The following is a 19,342-nucleotide window of genomic DNA, read 5'->3' on the forward strand; positions in this document are numbered from 1 at the left end:
CTCAATTCCCAGAAATTGAGTAGAAACATCATGGCAAAAAATGAGGAGAAATGCTCAAAAGAGATTGAAATAGCAGGAACAGAGGTCATGTAGTCATCGCATTTTCTCCTCAGCAGGTCTTATCTGAATATGCATCTCCTCCTTGAACGCAAGCTGTGTGAGGATTATTTTGCCCATCATTTTGTGATTTTTTCCCCTCTTTGTTGCAGAAAGAGCACCAATTTCAGAAAGACTATTCCTAGCAACTATCCCTTAGCAATCAGTTTCACCACAATGTCCTCACTCCTTACTGGAGGTCATTTCCTAATGGGGAGTGTGTATGTGTGTGCGCGCATGTGTGTTATTTCAGAGAGTTCGGACGCTGGAAGGTGAACAGCTTGGCTCTGGAAAGGCAGGACAATGGCATTCCTTTGCCCCTCGACCCAGAGTTCATGCAGACCATCAGGCAACTGGGCCGTCGTCCCACCATTAGTACCATTACTGACAATATCATCAAGAAATATGGAACACACTTCTTGCTCTCAGCTACATTGGGAGGTAACAGAATAAACATATATGCTTATGTCTTAATATAACTTGTGCCTAGTTTCTCTTAAAAATGTAATTTCCCTTGTACAGTAAGCAGCCTCTGAAAAGATACGTTTACTTGACTATTGTAGCATTATTTAATGTTGAATCTTCTCTAACATATTTACTACAATTTATTTAGGGCAAATGTATGTAAAAAATACATGTCTCCATTAACTGGTGCAAAGTAATAAATTATATGTTTTGAACTGATATAATTATTGTGACGGGCAGGTGTGAGCAACAAAAAGGAAGCGATCACGCCAAGTCTCAGGGAAAAAGGATGGTTTAATATAAAGTGTGCAAACCTAAAACCCGTGCAATAGATCCGAATTAAGGATATAATGACCAGCGGTCAACTGGTACAAAGACAAGGCATATATAGACAGACAAACGACCATCAGGTGGGAACGGATCACGGGCTCCGCCCACCTGAGGGGCGTACACGACGTCACAAAACAACAACAACACAGCCGCTGTGGACAGAGGTGGCCGGTAGGGGGCCGCCTCACCGTGACAGACCCCCCCACCAAGCCGCACTCCCCTCCACTGGGTGTGTGGCACACAGCGGCTGCACAACAACACGAAGGGGCAGGAAGGCAAGGACAGGCAGGGACACCTCCTGCAGTCCACGAGCTGAAACACAAAACACATAACATTAGTCAGCTCACCTCCCTGGGCGGGACCCTGGACCGACTGGGCCGTCAACAAGACAAAACCACGCCCCGGTCGGTCACAGGGCCCTCACGCCCTAACCGGCCTTAAGCCGCATAGCCCCACAGGTGCGAGGACGGCGGGCCTCGGCTCCTTGTCCGTCCGGGGTGTATGTGTGTGCAGGTTACCTCCCTGGGGCGTGGCTACCTCACCTCCAGGACCCCGTGGAAGGGTCTCCGTCCTGTGCAGGAGCTCTTCAGACCGGAGCCCCATGGTCCCCAAACATCCGGGGGCCCCAGCCCTCTAGGGAGGGGCTCTTTCCGACCGGGCTCCGGTCACCCCACAACATAAGGGGGCTCCTGCCAGCTGGAGACCCCCACAAGGTCCAGGAATGCCACGATTCAACGCCAGGGAGAAGCACCTGCACATAAAACACAAATGCACACACACACCCACACACACCAACACAGAACACAAACGCGCACTACCCTGATCCCCCCTCCAGGGGGGGAGGGGTCTCCATCCTAACTCAGGAGAACCCCCCACTTACCTGGTCAGGGCCTCCCTCGGGAGCGACGCCCTCCGTGCCACACCCCATGGCACGGGACCACAGCCGGTCCCCCCCCAAACACACATTCAGGGGGAGGAGCATGCGTGGAATTACACGCAAACATTAGACAACACGTTAGGACACAACATGCACACAAAGACTCGACAAACAGAACTTAGTGCGCAGACATTGAACGAACGGGACCGATACTTGCGTGCACTACACATAAACGACGGTGACGCGCCGCTCAGAGTCGCAGTCGCTCCCCACATAAAACACATGACACACGGGGAGCGAGGCGACAGTGACGAGCGGCGACCGCGTCACACACACAAAACACTTAACATATAACAAACGCGCACGCACACAGATCCTCACGTCCGTTCACCTGGACACACTAACACCACACAAGACGAAGAGCTTACCAGGGAGACTGCCTTGGTCCTCGCCGTGCCACAAACACAACACGAGCACGGCGGAGCTCTTCCAACAAACAAACGACAAACACGAAGAGTTTTTTCCCAGGGCAGACAGCCCTGGTCCTCGCCGTGCCACAGACAACACAAAAGCACGGCGGAACTCTTCACAAAACACCACGCAGACAAACACTTACCACGAGACATGACCACGAACGAAGGAGAAAGTAAAGAGACTCGGCGGCTTCCGAAGGGTGGCTGGTCATTCTGTGACGGACAGGTGTGAGCAACAAAAAGGAAGCGATCACGCCAAGTCTCAGGGAAAAAGGATGGTTTAATATAAAGTGTGCAAACCTAAAACCCGTGCAATAGATCCGAATTAAGGATATAATGACCAGCGGTCAACTGGTACAAAGACAAGGCATATATAGACAGACAAACGACCATCAGGTGGGAACGGATCACGGGCTCCGCCCACCTGAGGGGCGTACACGACGTCACAAAACAACAACAACACAGCCGCTGTGGACAGAGGCGGCCGGTAGGGGGCCGCCTCACCGTGACAATTATAATATAGCAGTGCTGAGCTGGATTTTGTGGCTAAGTAAAGAGCTTCAAGGTAAGACTGCAAGTTGGTGTGAACCTGATGTGCCTTTTAGGTAAATAGCTTTGCAGTTATTTGGCTTTTTAAGGAAATATAATCAACAAAGCTCCCCAAGCTTTCCTCAAGCTCAGTGTGCTCGTTGATGTGGTGGCCTCTGGTTCATTCATAGCACAGAAGCACCAACTAACAACCCTCTCTTAAGATTTTAACTCTTGGTGTTTACTATATTAAAGCTGCAAGTAAAGGATTTATGGACAAATACATAAAATGCAATCAAATTTAAATTTCCAAAGCAGAAAACATAGAAATAATGATGTAAGTGATGGTTTGAGTGAATTGTGAGTTACACTTCCTTGCCTATTATCCTTTTGCCTTCTCAATATTGCTTCTAGAAAACATTCTGAGATTACACCCTAAAGGGAATAAAAACACACTAGAGACATATGACATGATTATTATTTAGCTACATCTTTCCATGCCATGTGCAACTTGGCTCTGTTGTTTTGACCTTCATCTATGTAATCAGCTGGCTTGCATTGTTCCTTTGACAGTCTTTTGACAATCTTATGAAAATGAGCTACACAATTGAAAGATCTCAATTACCAGTTTGCTCTCCAGACAGGATTCCAATGCTGAAGTGTAAGCTGGAGTACTGTCTGTCATTTACCATTCATACACTTTTGTAATGCCAATTCACCGCAAGCACTAACCAGCCAGCATGCAGGAACAAAACGCAATCCAGCTATAGTGATGGAAAAATAAACTCCCATCTTTGAAAAGTATTTTTAGTCTAATATTCAGGTCTAATATCACTGTAACTCATGGTTGAAAATGTTTGAGAGCTGCCAACAGGCTGTATATTTGTTTTATATTAAACTGTTATGAACTGTTAAATACTGGTTAAATACAGGTAAATCTCATTCTTGGTTTTAACGAGTAATTTTTCCTCTGTTATCAAGACTTGGAAATGGGCAGTATAAGCTCTTTGCTGTTTTATTTATTCTCAGAACAAGTGAAAGGCAAATTCAGCAAATTCCATTTTATTCCTTTAGTATCATCATAATCCTCCCATAATTACCCACCTGCATTCTGCCTGACCTTCTCTCGCCCTCCTCGCTGCTCATCCGTGTCTTCTGCCCTGTTGCAGGTGAGGAGGCATTAACTATATTTGTTGACAAGAGGAGGCTGAGCCGGACAGCCGACCTGAGTGACTTGAACAGCACGGCCGTCACTCTGGAGGCCCTCCACCAGCTGGCTGCCTCCTACTTCATAGATCGTGAGAGCACACTGCGCAAGCTGCACCACCTCCAGATCGCCTCCACCGCCATCAAGGTAACCCTCTGGCCTAGATGTGCACAGAGTAGAAGAACCGACCCCAGTTATATTTAGGATTAAGCCGGAGTTAAGAGAGTCTGTCTCTATTGTTTCAGGGGGACGCAGCTGCATGTTTTTTTGTTTGTTTTGGAGAGCAGATGGAGAATGGGAGGAGTTACTGCATGACTTTTTTTTTTCTACAGCATTTTTAGTTTTGCGGATGGCACCTTTGTAGAGCTGTGTAGTGTTTGACTGCAGGGGATTCGCACTACATGATGGAAGTTTAGCTAATGTAATTGTTTTGCGTACATGTGACCCTGATCTGATTTTCCTGTAAGCAGTGTGAACACAAATCTTTTCAAATCAGGTTTAGGCCCCTTTCCTGCATTGCTCAACAATGCATTGGATGCATATCGGACTCGTGGCCATGAGATTCCAGTGACAAATGATAGATCTGTATGTGTGTGTCTGTATGTGTGTGTGGGAATGGGAGTGACGTTGGCATCCTCAGTGCAATCATCACTGCTGTGAGCACTTTCATTTTCTTGCTGATTCATTCGTGAACTCACATATATAAAGGGGAATTTGTAGTCTTTGTCGTTGGAGTTCAGACTCTTTCAGTATATTTGGATAATGCATATTATTTTCTGTGTAACTGTTCATGTGGGCTCTTTCAGGGCAGAGGTCTGCACACAATGGTAGCAGAAATAGGTCACATACAAATGTGAATGTGAAAAGCCAATACAAACAGTTCTGAACTGAACTGAACTTTAATTAATCGAAGGACAGAAGGAAGAATGTACTAAACATACATACACTGCATTTTCTGAAGTTGACAGAGCAACCTGCATATATTTAGCAGCGTATATCACACATATCTGACTCCCTGGGAACTGAATCCAAAACATGTCAGCACCTTGCTCTACCTGCTACCAGTAGAGCTACAGGAGTCCATTAAATCAGTGCTGTGCAGTCAGGTGCTTCTAACTCTTTAAGGGGTAGCAAAAAAAAATAGACATATACATAAAGTCTTAACTATTCATTAAGGATACCTTAGGATGTATTTAATTTACTATAGGATGCTTCTGTATGTGAGAGTAGAACTGATCAAAACTGCACATTAGAGTGGCTGCAGGAACTAGTTAAATAGTTATTTAATAAATGATGTTCAATATCGTACATACACATACACACACACATCAGCCACTTTATTAGGCACATCTTGTTAGTACCAGGTTGGACTCCCTTATGCCTTCAGTTTCTTATTTCTATGTGGCATAGATTCAACAGTGTGCTGGAAACATTCCTCAGAGAATTTGGCCCATATTGACATGATAGCATCATGCAGTTCTGCACATTTCTTGGCTGCTTTATCTCTTATCAAGCCCGCGGTTAAGGGGGCATGTGGTGGGGGGTGGGGGATTCACTGATACCAATGTGATACCCAACACAGGTCCTAACGTTAAGCATTCATAAATGTTCATACAATTTTTGCTGTTAAAATGTAGTCACAAGAACTTCGAAAATATTGAAAAGCATACAGATAAGTGAACAGCAGACATGCAACAGTACCTAACCAATGTAAAATGTACTTTGGCTGTAGATATCACAAATGTACGAGGTACACTCCATTTTAATGGCTACTGCAACTAGAAAGCTAGGTAACATACTAAACTGCTGTTACTTGACTACATAACAAAAGTTGCCAGACACAACTTTGAATTCGTTAGTCTAAGCATCAATTACATAACAATTAATTATCATTGGATATTCATTTAGTCATTAATTTCAAGTCATCATGATGTATTCCTTTGTAATGCCGGAAGCAAACGCAGAGGAAAGCAACTCTTATTGAGGGCAAATCCAGAATCATAATTACGAGGATGGTCCAGGGTTACGAATCCAGGGGAGTCATACAAAAACAAAACCAGAATACATAACAATGAATACAAAATGGAAGGTAAACACAATAATGGAGCCTAACTAATAAAAACAAGCGATAACACGACTGGATAGCTGTAGGTAGAAACGATAGCAAAAACCTGCAAGTGACCAGAATACACAATGTACAAATACACAAAGGAGTTAAAAGGCAATGAGGAAAATCTCAAGATAATTGGGGCAGAGAACGCAAAAACATTGCAACCAAGCAAAGACAGACACTGAAACTAAAGCAGAGCACAAGGGAACCATGATGCCAGAGGAGGGCATGCTACGGTAGAATCCCTTTAGGATATGGCTCCCAAAGTGTGACAGGACAGCAGGACAGAGGACATGGATAACTCAGCAGAGATTACAACTGAGCGAGGAACAAGATGAGGGGAAAATGTTTCGGCAGACAGGAAGACTGGTGAAGTGGACACAGGAGGCTCGAAGGCCAATAGGGTGGCCACAGAAGCAGGCGACTGCTGACAGGGTGGCCACGAGAGCGCTGTGAGAGAGAGTGGCCAATGAAAACGCAGTAGACTGAAAGGTGACAGAATGGCCTTTGGAGACATGGGAAGCATGAGGGCCAGGAAGACCGGAGCTCTGTGTGCTACGGCCGCTGGCACAACAGGTGCAGTGTAGCACAGACAACATGCTCCAGGGAGCGATGGCGCCCCCTGGAGGGCGGGGGAGACGAGGTAGGGTATGCTGGGAACAGCAGACTGTGCAGTGTTTCACGCTGGGAATACAAGACTGGGTAGCCGCTGGCGGAGTCACAGGCGTAGAAACCTCAGGCCTACAGCCTACAGTCCTTTCTACACAGGGTATAGGAAAGGACTAGTGGGCCTTACAAGGCTGTCACAGGGACTCATAGCCTCCTCCACACACTCCCCACCCTTCCCAAGAAGGACTTGGCAGCGGACAGTAGGACGGAGGCAGTTGGAGAGAGGCAGACAGCTCATAGCTGGGGCTTGCCCTAGCCCCTCCAGTAAGTGCTCCCAATTAAACTGTTTGCTAACGTCGTGTGCGATGGGGTGATCCTCAAAGAGGCACTGACACATGACATGTAGACTCTATGCATTTACCTGGGCTCCAATCGTGTGTGAAGTCCAGTGGGGGAGTCTCCACAAGGGACTTCCTCAAACTATGACGAGATGTGCTCTTTCCCACAGCACCAGGGGATTTGATCCTGCCAGCTTGGCAGGGTTGGGACGAAAGGTACTCAGACTGCTTCGGTTAAGTTGCCGGAGTTTCAACCCAACGGAGCAACCACGCACCAGTCGCTCTCTCACTGTGACCTTTGTAGGCTGATCATTATGTAACAATGAGTGAAAAAAGGCAGGGCGCAACCATGGAGTACAGCAACTTTTATTGAGGGCAAATCCAGAATCATAGTGATGAGGATGGTCCATCTCGGGGACATCCATCAAAATTGCAACCCTATAAGTCACTGAAACCCTGTCATTTTGCTTAAACATATAACACTGATCTGTGTGCATGATAATGGCTGTATCCATAGTGTTCTTCTATAACCTTGGCAAACAGAATGTTTGGTAAAGGTCAGTGCTCAAGGCATGTTTGTAAATAGTGTGTGTGAAATGACTCAGGTGACTTTGGTAGTCTTACACTGGTAAACAGTCTTTCTGTGTTCAGTTAAAATAATAGTCTGGGTACCATCATTGAGTACATATAAAGAGGCAGTTCAGTAGTTACAGCAGCTCTTTCACATCCCTGTATAAAACACTTTGCAGTAATGGGAAACAAGATACATTGTCCTTCTGGCAGGACTGCCTTTACTAAAGTGCCTGTGAGGTGTCCAGATTGAGATGAACACACAGAAGTCTTCATGTGGGCTCTTCATTTTCCTGCCACTTCAAGTGACTGATGGGAAATATTCCCAACCTCAGCAGCCTTAATTCAACACTTGGACCGAGACCAGTTAAAAGAAATGGTGACTATTCACGGTAAAGATTATGATGCAGTCTAATGGACAGCCTATGAGAGATGGTGGATTCTGACGAGGAAAGAAGGGAGACATAAATAAATAAAGGTGAAATTGCTGGCAGAGTTGTGCAGCAGGGTGAGGAATTCTGTGTTTCCCTGAGAGGCCTGTGCATTTATTTGTCAGCTGTTTGGAATATGAGGCATCAGCCTCTAATGAGCAAGAGACTGATTTTCTACACTGTTGGTAATAAATGGATTTTAAACTGCAAGAATGAGCCACCATGGTGAAAAGAAGATCTAAAACTGCATTTTGGTGAGAGCTGTGTGCACTTCAGTGTTATTGACCATTGTAATATTTGATGCATTATTGTTATGAAAAGAGAAAAAACCAAATGAACATACCAGTAAAGAAATTATAGTTACAACAACCTGACATTCGTGTTTGTGATAAAAGTAAAGATAGGTTGTTGACTTTTGGAATGACTACAGACTTGGCATTTTGATGTGTAAACAGATAAGCTTGTAAAATATAAATGTGTACTTCTAAAAACAAAAAATACTTTATGGATTTCAATGATATTTTTATTACTTTGAGCATGATTATCTAACTACACATTACCCATATATTCAGGAGAGTAAAAAGGTTTCATGTTTAGGTGGTTTTGTCCAAGGCCCAAACGCTCTAGGACACCAGCTAGCAGTCATGTGGTACAACACAATATGGCCCTGAATCTGGATATCAGGCTGTTAAACCCTCCTCACAACCTTTAATTATTAATAGGTTTTTTTTTTCTATACACTTGCTGCACATGCTGTACACTTGAGAAGATGAAAGTGTGTATGATCGTAATTACTGTGTGTTATTCATTACTTAGTAATTTGCAGGTAACATTCTCAATATCATACAGACACAAATATGCGTATACAATGCTCAAATAAATTAATGCAACTTAATGATCACTGTATATCTCCAAGTCATAGCTTCAGGGATAGGATAGCAATCTGTCCAGTTAGGAAGCACAAATTATTATGAAACATTTTCTACTGCTTTGATGCAAATGAAAACAACAAGAGGTGCACTGGAGAGACAACAGCAAGACAATCAGATGCTGGGCTCCATGATGGTGGCATGAGGGCCCAACATCCTCTTCTGGGAGAGGCATTGATGCCATTGGCTGGCACTCATATTCCCTAGACCTCAATCCATTTGAGGAACTCGGGGATCTTATGTTTCATTGCATCTGATGTCACCAAGTACTGGCCCGGAGTGCCCTGGGGCTCACTGATGTGCTGATCCAGGTCTGGGAGAACATCCGCTAGAACACCGTCCCACTCTGTCTCATCAAGAGCATGCTCAGATGTTGCTTGGACTGTATACAGGCATGTTTGGAGTGCATACAGGCATATGGGTGCCATGTAGTTTACTGAATTACATTATGAGATGTCATGATAAAATTCAGGCAACTTGGATCAGCTTGGATCAGATTTATTTATTTTTTATTTTTTTGCTTTCCAGATTGATTTTGAGTCAACCCTCAGTGGGTTAATGATTTTGGTTTCCACTGAATTATCATCATTATAACCTTTGTTTTACCAGGATACGTCCCATCAAGATTACATATATATATATATATATATATATATGTAAAACAACACAATCATCATTCCTCACAAACAAGCAGAGATGGGCACTCGCCTACAAAAAGAGTTCAGACTTGACTTGAAACTCGTCCCTAATGACTCTCAACTCGACTCGGACTCGTCCAAAATAGCGCTCAATCTAGCATCTGACCGCCATAGTTCTAGGCACACTTAGTTGCTCTGGCACAGCTCTCAGTTTGGCAATAACAGTCACATCAGCACCAGATAAGTCAAAGAATTTTGCCACTTGCTTGATTTACTTTTCACACTAATAATCAAGTGTAAATTCACCATAAGGTCTTGTGTGTTACCCTTTGAATTAATCCAATGAGCACTTCTGCAGCAATGTTTAAAAAAACTTGCCTGTACTGTTTAGCGTGCTATAGTCCCGTCCTGATTTGCTGCCTGAGGTGGAAAGCTGTGGAACCTGATAGGCTGATTAAAGTGTAAGGCTGTGAAAAGTGATTGGCTGACTGTAGTGGAAGACCATGAAATGAAAATTCATTTAATCTTTTGATGCAGATTGAATGCTGTTGGTATCAACATGTTATTGCAAACAGGAAAGGTGCTAGTTCCCCTTTAACATTTGAATTTTAACATCTTTTTAGCGTGGTGGTGAGGTTGAAAATTACATTTCAAACAAATTATCACGGAATGCAAATACATATTAAGTGAATAACATTTAATTTATAATTTTGATACAACCTTTGCATGATCACATGAAACTTGAAACATTCAAACCAGGAAATACATTTTCATTTAAATAAATGAAAGCATTAAACAAATAAAGCATCATTATGTATGTGTAAATGAAATATGAATAGATGCCTACCAAATTGCAAATTTAAATGGAATTTTTGCATTTGAACATGGTACGTGGTAACCTTTGGCTAAATGGAGTTTAAAATCATTGAACATAACTGGCATCATGTAAAGACACTGGAACAACCACATCAAGTTCCATTAAACACCTGAAAACACCAGAAAATTTTGTTTAGTTTACATTAGCCACTTAGCTCTCATTACAGCTAGTGTAGTAGCCCCAATTAGCGTAGTGTAATTTGTAAACCAACATCAAAACAACCATTGACATTTTAAGTTAACTGTTAATAAATTAATTGCCACAATTAGTGTTTAACAGGAGTGATGTGTGTAAATTAGTGTACACGACTCATTTGACTCATTGAGAGAAAACTTCTGTAATAATATTTTTGTTTACAGTGACGCTAATATCTCTATAACAGACGTTCATCCCCCAATATGACTACCACATTACGATTACCATATTTTCCGGACTATAAGCCGCTACTTTTTTCCCCACGATTTGAACCATGCGGCTTATATTGAGGTGCCGCTTTTCTGTAGACTTTTCTTCATCCATTAGGGGTGGAGCAGAAAGTTAATCAGGTGGTAGATCAAAGTTGTAAATCAAAGAAGAAAGTGCTTAATTTCATTTAGCACATGCAAGCAGCAGGCACAACAGAGAATTTTTTTCAAACCAACATGTGCCAAATTCTGAGTCCCCTCGTTTGCACATGCATAAAGACACTACAGATGATATTAGGGAGTTACAATGACTATAACTTAGTTCATTGAGCACTCTAGTTTTGTCCTAACTATATATTTAGACATAATACTGCTGTAATACTGGTCAGAGTGTGTGGTCATATGTGGTCAGAGGTGAACTTCGGTATAGCCAGTGTGTATTTTATTAACACCCTTGAGCCAGTGTGGCTTTGGACATAGATAATGCCGTGCCGTTTGCTGTGATGGATAATTAAAGTCTAGCTCTTATTTATGCATAGAAACATAAATCGACAATGTCATCTGTAGCATCATTATGCACGGATAAACGAGGGGAGTTGGAATTCTGCATAACACCGGCTTTAAGCCAAAACTGTCGCACAAGCCTAAAGACTTGTGACTTGACTTGCTGTAGCCTGAAGAGTGGTACTAGTAGGTAAAGCTAATACATTTAATTTGGTTTTTGAAAACATCATAAGCTTTGTTTTATCTGCATTTAAAACAAGTCTTGTCCACAAAAAATATGTTGCATGGCAATACAGTCTAATTGTAATTGACGAACAGTGATGTCAGTAACGCGTTAAGCTGGGCGTATACTGTGCGATTTTTGGCCCATTTTCAGCCGATTTTTCACTCGTGCGACTATTTTTGCGATCGGGCCGAGTTTCAGCTCAATCGCGTGTCGTGCATCGTATAGTTTACACAGGTAAACGAGGAGCGATTCACACCTCACGACCAACTCCCGATCAGAAATCGCAGCATCGCAAGAATATCAAACATGTTTGAAATTCAAATCGCTCCTCGTGAGATCGCATGAGAGTGTCGGGTCGTATAGTGTGAGTATATGAATCGTGAGCTGTGAACTTTTAAACCCTGCGATTTAGTCGTACAGTTTGAGCTGGAGCTGAGTACACGATTTAAAATATCGTACAGTGTACGCCCAGCTTTACTCTAATCTTACCACTTTTTTCAGTAACGAGAAATATAACGAGTTACTATTTCCAGTCCAGTACTCAGATTAAAGTTACTTTTCCAAGTAACTGTGTTACTATTTTTATTTTCCTTAATAAAAAAATATATTTTTGCTTTATTCTTGGCTCAGTTATACTTTTACGTGTGACAGTAGCGCAAGATTCTGCACGCCGCGCACAATCCTGTGAGAGTGCGAGCGTGTTCACGTCATTCTGTGGTGTTCTCCGTAATGATATGTGGTAATATAAAGACTTACCCCTCAAAAACAAAGGAAGGAACAGTTACCTAACAACTTTTAATGTTGCATTGTGTTCCAGGTTTGAAAAGTGCTGGAATTTTGGCTAACGTACTTAAAAATGTTTGAAATTGTAATGCTATTTCGTTTCACAACAAATTGCTGTCTGACTGAATAGTTCTCTTGTATTACATTTACAAATACATTTACAAATAATACCATGCAGTGACACAAACATGTCAGGAGATACATTGTTACTGTTAAAAATGCATTTCCAATAAAGTGAGTATTGGAAAAACTCATTTTGCTGCTGAATGTAACTACTAAAGTAACTTGTGATCTAACGTAGTTACTTTTAAAATCAAGTAATATGTAACGTAACTAAGTAATCGGATTACTTTTTCAAGATAACTGAGCCATCACTGTTGATGAAAAGCATTGGTGTTTGAACAATAAAAAAGAGCTTGAAATCTTTATATCAAGTTTATATCATTAAAGATTTTCAGTTTGAATCATTCATCGAAATCCTGATATATGATTTAATTGTTCCCTTAACTTTTTTGAGCAGTATACATGAACAACATGCTGGAAATGTATCTGACTTTGAAATTATATTGATTGACACTAGTAACATAAATTCAGAATAACACAAAAAGGGACTGAAGTGAAAGGCATACGCACTTTTGCAGAGGTGTATAATCCAGGTTCAGAAAGTAAAAGTCCTCACCAGGATTTTGTTCAAGCATGCTAGATTTTCTAATTAGTGCAATCCAGGTAAAATAAGTGGAATCAACACAATCCAGGAAGCCTGAGCAAAATCCTGGTGAGGACTTTTACTTTCTGAACCTGGATTATACACCTCTGCACTTTTGTCACAGCCCACTATCTGTGTGTGTATGTTTGTGGGTGTGATTTGTGTTTGTGGTTCCGTGTGTGTGTGTGTTCATCTGTTGCACTTGTTCCTCATCTCATTAGTGTTGTGTTGCACTTGTTCCTTGTTTATGTTGTAGGATTTAAATGTTTAGTTTGTTGTTCGTTGTTGTTTAAGCCCAGCCCCTGTGAGTTGGGTTACGTGTTGGTTGTTTTGGTAAGCAATTAACAGGCTGTTCACAATAAACGTCACTATATTCCTTGCATATTGTAAGTGATCAAAACAGGTGATTTTGAGGAATCTGGCATATGGGAGGGAATCCTTCTTATGGAAATGTTAGGAGCCAAATAGATTGGATTTATAGAAATACCTGGATTTTAAAGATAATGAAATTAACATTTCTTAATCCAAGTGCTACTCTTACAAATGTTTTTGTTGTTGTTTTTTTACCCTGCCATACTTCCATACTGCAAGTCTTCCTTCTGACTTGCAGGGAATCTGTATCGGCAGTGCAGTACAACTTACGTTATCAGTAAAGAAGGAAGTTTGGCAGTTCTTTTTATCAGCTCCTGGGTCATCAGTCAAGCATCTCAAGTTAAACCTGAGAAGAATAAAACATCTGCAAGCCGAACTAAAAGCTTCCTTCCTCTTTCTACTGTATTAAACCCAAGTAAAACTCTTCAAATCCATCCCAAATACTAAAGAAAAAGAGCAGAATTCAGAAAATCAAAAAGAAATTTCTAACTAATGCTAACAAGGATGAGGTTCCTTGTAAAGAGCATATCGCTGTTTCATTTAGGGGCCTCAGCTGAAAGTATTAACCACTACTTCCTGCTATGTGAATTCCTGCTGTTTTCAATAAGGTTCCATTTTCTATGGAGCAAAATATAATTCCATTTTGATGCTTTTTTCCTTCTCTGCAACCATAAGCTTATCCATAGCACATGCAGGCACAAGAGCATACGGCAACCGGAAAATGTCTTTTTAATAAAGGCAGCTGGTGTGATTCTAAAAGACCACTCTGCATAAACACATGCATGATGCAGAGGCGTGTGCTCCTGATGACTAGACCTGATTCAGTGTCTGCTGTTCTCTGAACTGCAATGGGAAAGGGCAATTTTAAAACAAGTGATCATACATAATAAGCATTAATAACATTAATGGCTGCTAGCTTTAGAAGACGCTTATCTAAGTCTCTTCAAAACTGAAAAATGTGACAACAAATCCAAGTGAACCTGACAAAAAATGCTCGAATGTGCTTTGCTTACAGGTATAGATGTGTAATTGTTGCAAGGGTAGGATCACAAAGCAAATGGTGATTTATGTATATGGTGTTTTAGATTTTGCATGTGAACTGTGAATGTGTTTCTGAGTTCCCAGCAGCTTACACACTACCTCTCTGTCCTCCCTTCTGATTGGATGAATGTCTTTGTCAGGAATACTAATAGACTAATAGGTAAAACCTTGAATAACCTTGCTTCTTTGTTCAATAAAAAAAAAGATATTATTATAACAATCGTTAGGAACCAATAAAGAATTCTTTTTATCTGAGTTTGAGCTGCAATTCATAGCTACTCAATATAACCAGTTAATGGTTAAATTATATTTTGTCATTTTAGAGATGCTGAACAAAGACATTAAAATCCTGCATTTCCCACACACAGTTGTTTCCATTCTATTGCAGAAGTGTCTCTGTCTACATGATCTCCCCCAGCCAACTAGTGCAGCAGAGCTGCTTCAAGAAGCTCTCATAAAACACTTTTATGCTGACACAACTGTTGCTATTGGAAAATGTTTGGAAAACACAGCTAGTTTCTTCACATACCACCGCAAGACTTTGAAGGAGGTAAAACGTGGTTACCTGCAAATCAGCAGTCCCAACTTTGATTACAAAACACAGTGATCGAATGTTAGGTGCATATTAAAACACCTGCATGTGTTAAAAAACATTTCAAGACAGAAGAATACAGAAAAGATCTCAAGTCTGAAATCATGCACTCCAAATCCTGTTTTGGAACTAGAGGGCAGGTACTGGAACACAGAATGTATGTCATGCCACCATGGATGTTGGTTTCTTGGAATTTCAGTCATGTCAGTGGTCAGGTTTTATCAGTTTTGATAAAGTAGTGAATACTATGATTTTTTGGTATGAGGCAGTACATTGTGCTATTAAAACATAGCCAAAGGTGACAGTTTGGCTTTAATCTCTGCTTGCTCGCAGATAGACTGACCTCTTTGCAGACACGGAGTCTAGTCTAACTTTAGCTTCCAGACCACCAGGCTGCTCAAAACGTAACAGTTTGGGCCCCAGAGATATGAAATCTCAGAATGAGATGCTTTTTCCATGCTGACCATCATTTCCTGCACCATACAACCATCTGTATGAAGGAGCAGATGGACTTATCTTCCTACCAGTTTCTGCTGCAAGAAGCATGATTTCCAGCCTCTTCCATAAAGACCCAGGATGACATGGCCATATTACGAATAAACAAGTACCAAAACAAATGACATGTGTTTCTGTTCAGTGATCTGACTACTTTTTCACTCAATTTTTTGTGATTTTAAAGAGTAAATTTAGTACTGTGACACAGAGCTGAACAAATTCTGTGCTTTTCATATGTGATGAACCAAACAAACATATGGTGTTCAGAGTTTCACCCGATAAGCTGTTTTAGAATACAGTATGCTTTGTTAAAAAGCTTCCACCAGAGCAGGGCTTATATCTTTCTATGTGTGCAAAGACTTACACAAAGGCTTTATACAGACTTTATTCCAGCCATGGTGAAAACACTTAAATAATCTTTTTAATATGCATTCCATATTTCATAGGCCTATTATATTCACACTAGCAGACTGAGGGTCTAATTCAAGTTATTAGCTATGCATAAATTTAGGCCCACTCAGGAACGGTCTTTAAACAAATGCTTTTATGATAATTTCTGCATACCGTAATTACTCAGCACACACCAAAAATAATTTATTTAATTCTAATTTACATCAGAAGATAACATAGTATCACTATATTGTTCCTTACCTATACTTATTAAATCTCCGTACTGAGATTTTACAATACTCATGTCACATCTGGCTCCATGACCTGGAGGTGTCCGGACATGGAAATGAGAGAGATGGAAATGAAGACTCTTTATTGACTTCATATGGATGCCACAGCTGGTACATGGCTTCTCAGTCTGATTCACAGACAATGTCCTCTGTGAAAATTCATAGAGAAGATCTTCTCAATATCTTTCAGGAACATAAGGTGATTTAACAGAACCTAAACAGAATATATACCTAAACTAAATAAACATGGCTGAACAGAAGGTAAAACAGAATCACACAGCTGGAGGAAGCACAGTTATAATATCCTACCCTGCACACACACACACACACACACTCACACACACACACACACACACACACACACACACACACAAAGCTATACGAAGAGTCTAGGACACACCCTGGGGTTTAAATGCACAAGGTGATAGGACAGTTGACAAGGAACAACTGAGGGTGATGATTGGTTGAAATAAACGGAGCTGTGCTAACAACAGGAGCTATGGCAACCTGGGTGGAGACAAGCATGGGGCAGACTGGGTAAGGATTACAAAGATAGGACTGACAGGAGACCACATGCTGCAGGTAAACAAAAGTCAAAAGCTAAACAAAGGACAGGGTGAATGATAACTTTAAGTGCAATTGAAAACAGTCCTCCCTCACTCCTTAGCGTATAGGTGGCCTGAGGGCTGAAGCAGTCACATCTCAGTAGTACACAGAAAAATCCCCAGGCTTTAATTAACTCCCACTGTGTCCATTTTGGTGCAGCTGGATATGGATGAGCACTAGAAAAGCTCATTCAACATGGCAGGTGTTAACACTGGGGGTTTTGATGCACAGGAATGAATGTTGCTATACACACTCCACACAGGAACCATTATTGTTTTTATTGTATATGTATATTTAAAATTGTTATTATTATGGTTGTTTCATTACTTCTAATGCTGTTATTTGACTAACGGATGTGCTCATGATAAACGTACTTTTATGGTGCAGCTTTCTTTAGTGTCTCCCTTATAAATTGCAATGAAGAATCTTAGCAGGGACAGATTCACAGTGACTGAGAGCGACATGATGTATTTCCTTTAATACTTCATATAAACACACTGCTTCTCAGGAAGTGGTCTGCAGACCAATTACTGATCTCATTAAAATCAACAGTTGGACATCCAGATGTAATCATCAGAGATTAATCACTGTGGATAATGGGGTTATTAATAAATACAAAAATTAACACTATTATTATAATGTGCTCAAAATCTAATTTAATTTATAAGATTTCAAAGTTGCTCAAGTGTCATGATAAAAAAGGGGATGTCTTCAAATCTTACCATCATCAACAGTCAGTTTAGTGTAGGATTTACCTAAGCAAAGTCTACCAGTATGATTTCTTTCAAAAACTAAAAAAACAGCTTTAAGCTATGCAATGCTCCACTCTTCTGGGGTTTATTGAAGATAGACTTATTGCTATGCATAGAAAAAGCCATCTTATATTTGCATTCGGTCAATTCTCCCTTTAAGTTGGACATCTGTCTCAGTTAAAAATGAATCTGCTGATCCCTGCAAAGGCTCCGTGAACTTTAATTAATTGTGTGGATGCATCAGTGTGAGGGATGGAAACGCCTGCACTACGCTTGTTTAAGTCACACTTTTATTCCAGTTCCCCCAGTTCTCTGCCCCACTCCCCATCTTTATATGAGTTATTTAAACCCATTAAATGAAAATTAAATAAAGGATTTCTCTATAATGGGTATGCTGCTTGTGTAACAAATTAGTAAGGTGTAATCAACTTTGCCATTTTGTTTGTCACTCATCATCTTCATTAGCATGAAAACATTAACCTTAACCTTATATCCATGTTACACGTATTGTTTCCATCTTCAAACAGACCACATCATTTTCAATGAGGAAATCTACCTTTTTTACTTTACTACAATTGCAATTTATTTTATGAAGAAAACATGTTGTACAAGTATTAAGAAAAAATATGTAACAAAGAGAGTAGAAGATGTGTCTGTCAGAAGGTACTCACTATTGCTTCCTTCATGTCACTAGTGGGCCAAAACACATACATGTACACTGAGGGCTAGTCAAAACACATACATGTACACTGAGGGCTAGTCAAAAACACATAATAATATGCCATATTTGATTTTCACCCCAATTGAAATTTGTCCTCCACATTTACCCATCTGTTCAGTGAGAACACACACACACACTAGTGATCACATGGGGCCTGGAGAATACACATGCCCAAAGAAGTGGGCAACCCTAGCTCGGCACACGGTTGGGCAAAAGTGCCTTGCTCAAGGGCACTTCAGTCATGGCCTAGGGCCTGGGAGTTGAACCCACAACCCTCCAGGCACAATACCAGTTCCCTAACCCTCATACCATGACTGCTTGTACATGTACACTGAGGGCTAGTCAAAAACACACACATGCACACTGAGGACTAGTCAAAAACACATGTAGGCCTACGCTGAGGTCTAGTCAAAAACATTTACATTACATTTGGGTCATTCCAGGATTTTGGTACATTTCAGGGGTGGTAACTTCTGAAAATTTGATCTTCAATTTGATCATTTTAAATCATATATTTATAATCTACAGGTTATAAACTATCAAAAAGTTTGATTCGTCAATCTCAGATATGGAAGAAGTTTTTTCTTTATTAGATTGGTGTGCAGTAAATTGGTATGCAGTAACAGGTTTGCAAATTTAGGCTAAGTTGTGGTCTACCCCAGGAACAGATGCTCACTGTAAAATTTAGCCATGTATACAAGATCAAGGACAAATATGGTTATATAAGTATATAAAGTAAATTTTGACTCTACTCAATATTAGTCTTACAATATGAGGAACAGGGTTGCATTCACTGAGTGACACACACAACTTGGACAAACATATTTGGAAAAAAACCTTGAAAATTGTTAGAGCACTTATCATCTTTCTTGCCATGTGGGCAGGAAATGTCCTTGTGATGCAAATTCCTTTGTGCTAGTACACAAATATTTTTAACCCTTTCTCTGCCAGATAAAATTCCTTATGGTAACAGGGCTGCGCG

The 19,342-nt window shown here is 41.0% G+C and overlaps 1 protein-coding gene across 2 annotated transcripts in view; it reads left to right on the top strand.

The window, feature by feature from the left end:
* Positions 1 to 19,342, top strand: part of brinp3a.1 (bone morphogenetic protein/retinoic acid inducible neural-specific 3a, tandem duplicate 1) — a 55,278-nt gene that overhangs the window by 21,473 nt on the left and 14,463 nt on the right. For both annotated transcript variants that reach the window (XM_077014773.1, XM_077014772.1), the window contains exons 3-4: positions 350 to 537; positions 3,939 to 4,123. In XM_077014773.1, the coding sequence (XP_076870888.1) occupies positions 350 to 537; positions 3,939 to 4,123 (373 nt within the window). The remainder of the gene's footprint in view (positions 1 to 349; positions 538 to 3,938; positions 4,124 to 19,342) is intronic.

This window comes from Brachyhypopomus gauderio, chromosome 8, assembly GCF_052324685.1.
Source record: "Brachyhypopomus gauderio isolate BG-103 chromosome 8, BGAUD_0.2, whole genome shotgun sequence".
Lineage (NCBI taxonomy): Eukaryota > Metazoa > Chordata > Actinopteri > Gymnotiformes > Hypopomidae > Brachyhypopomus > Brachyhypopomus gauderio.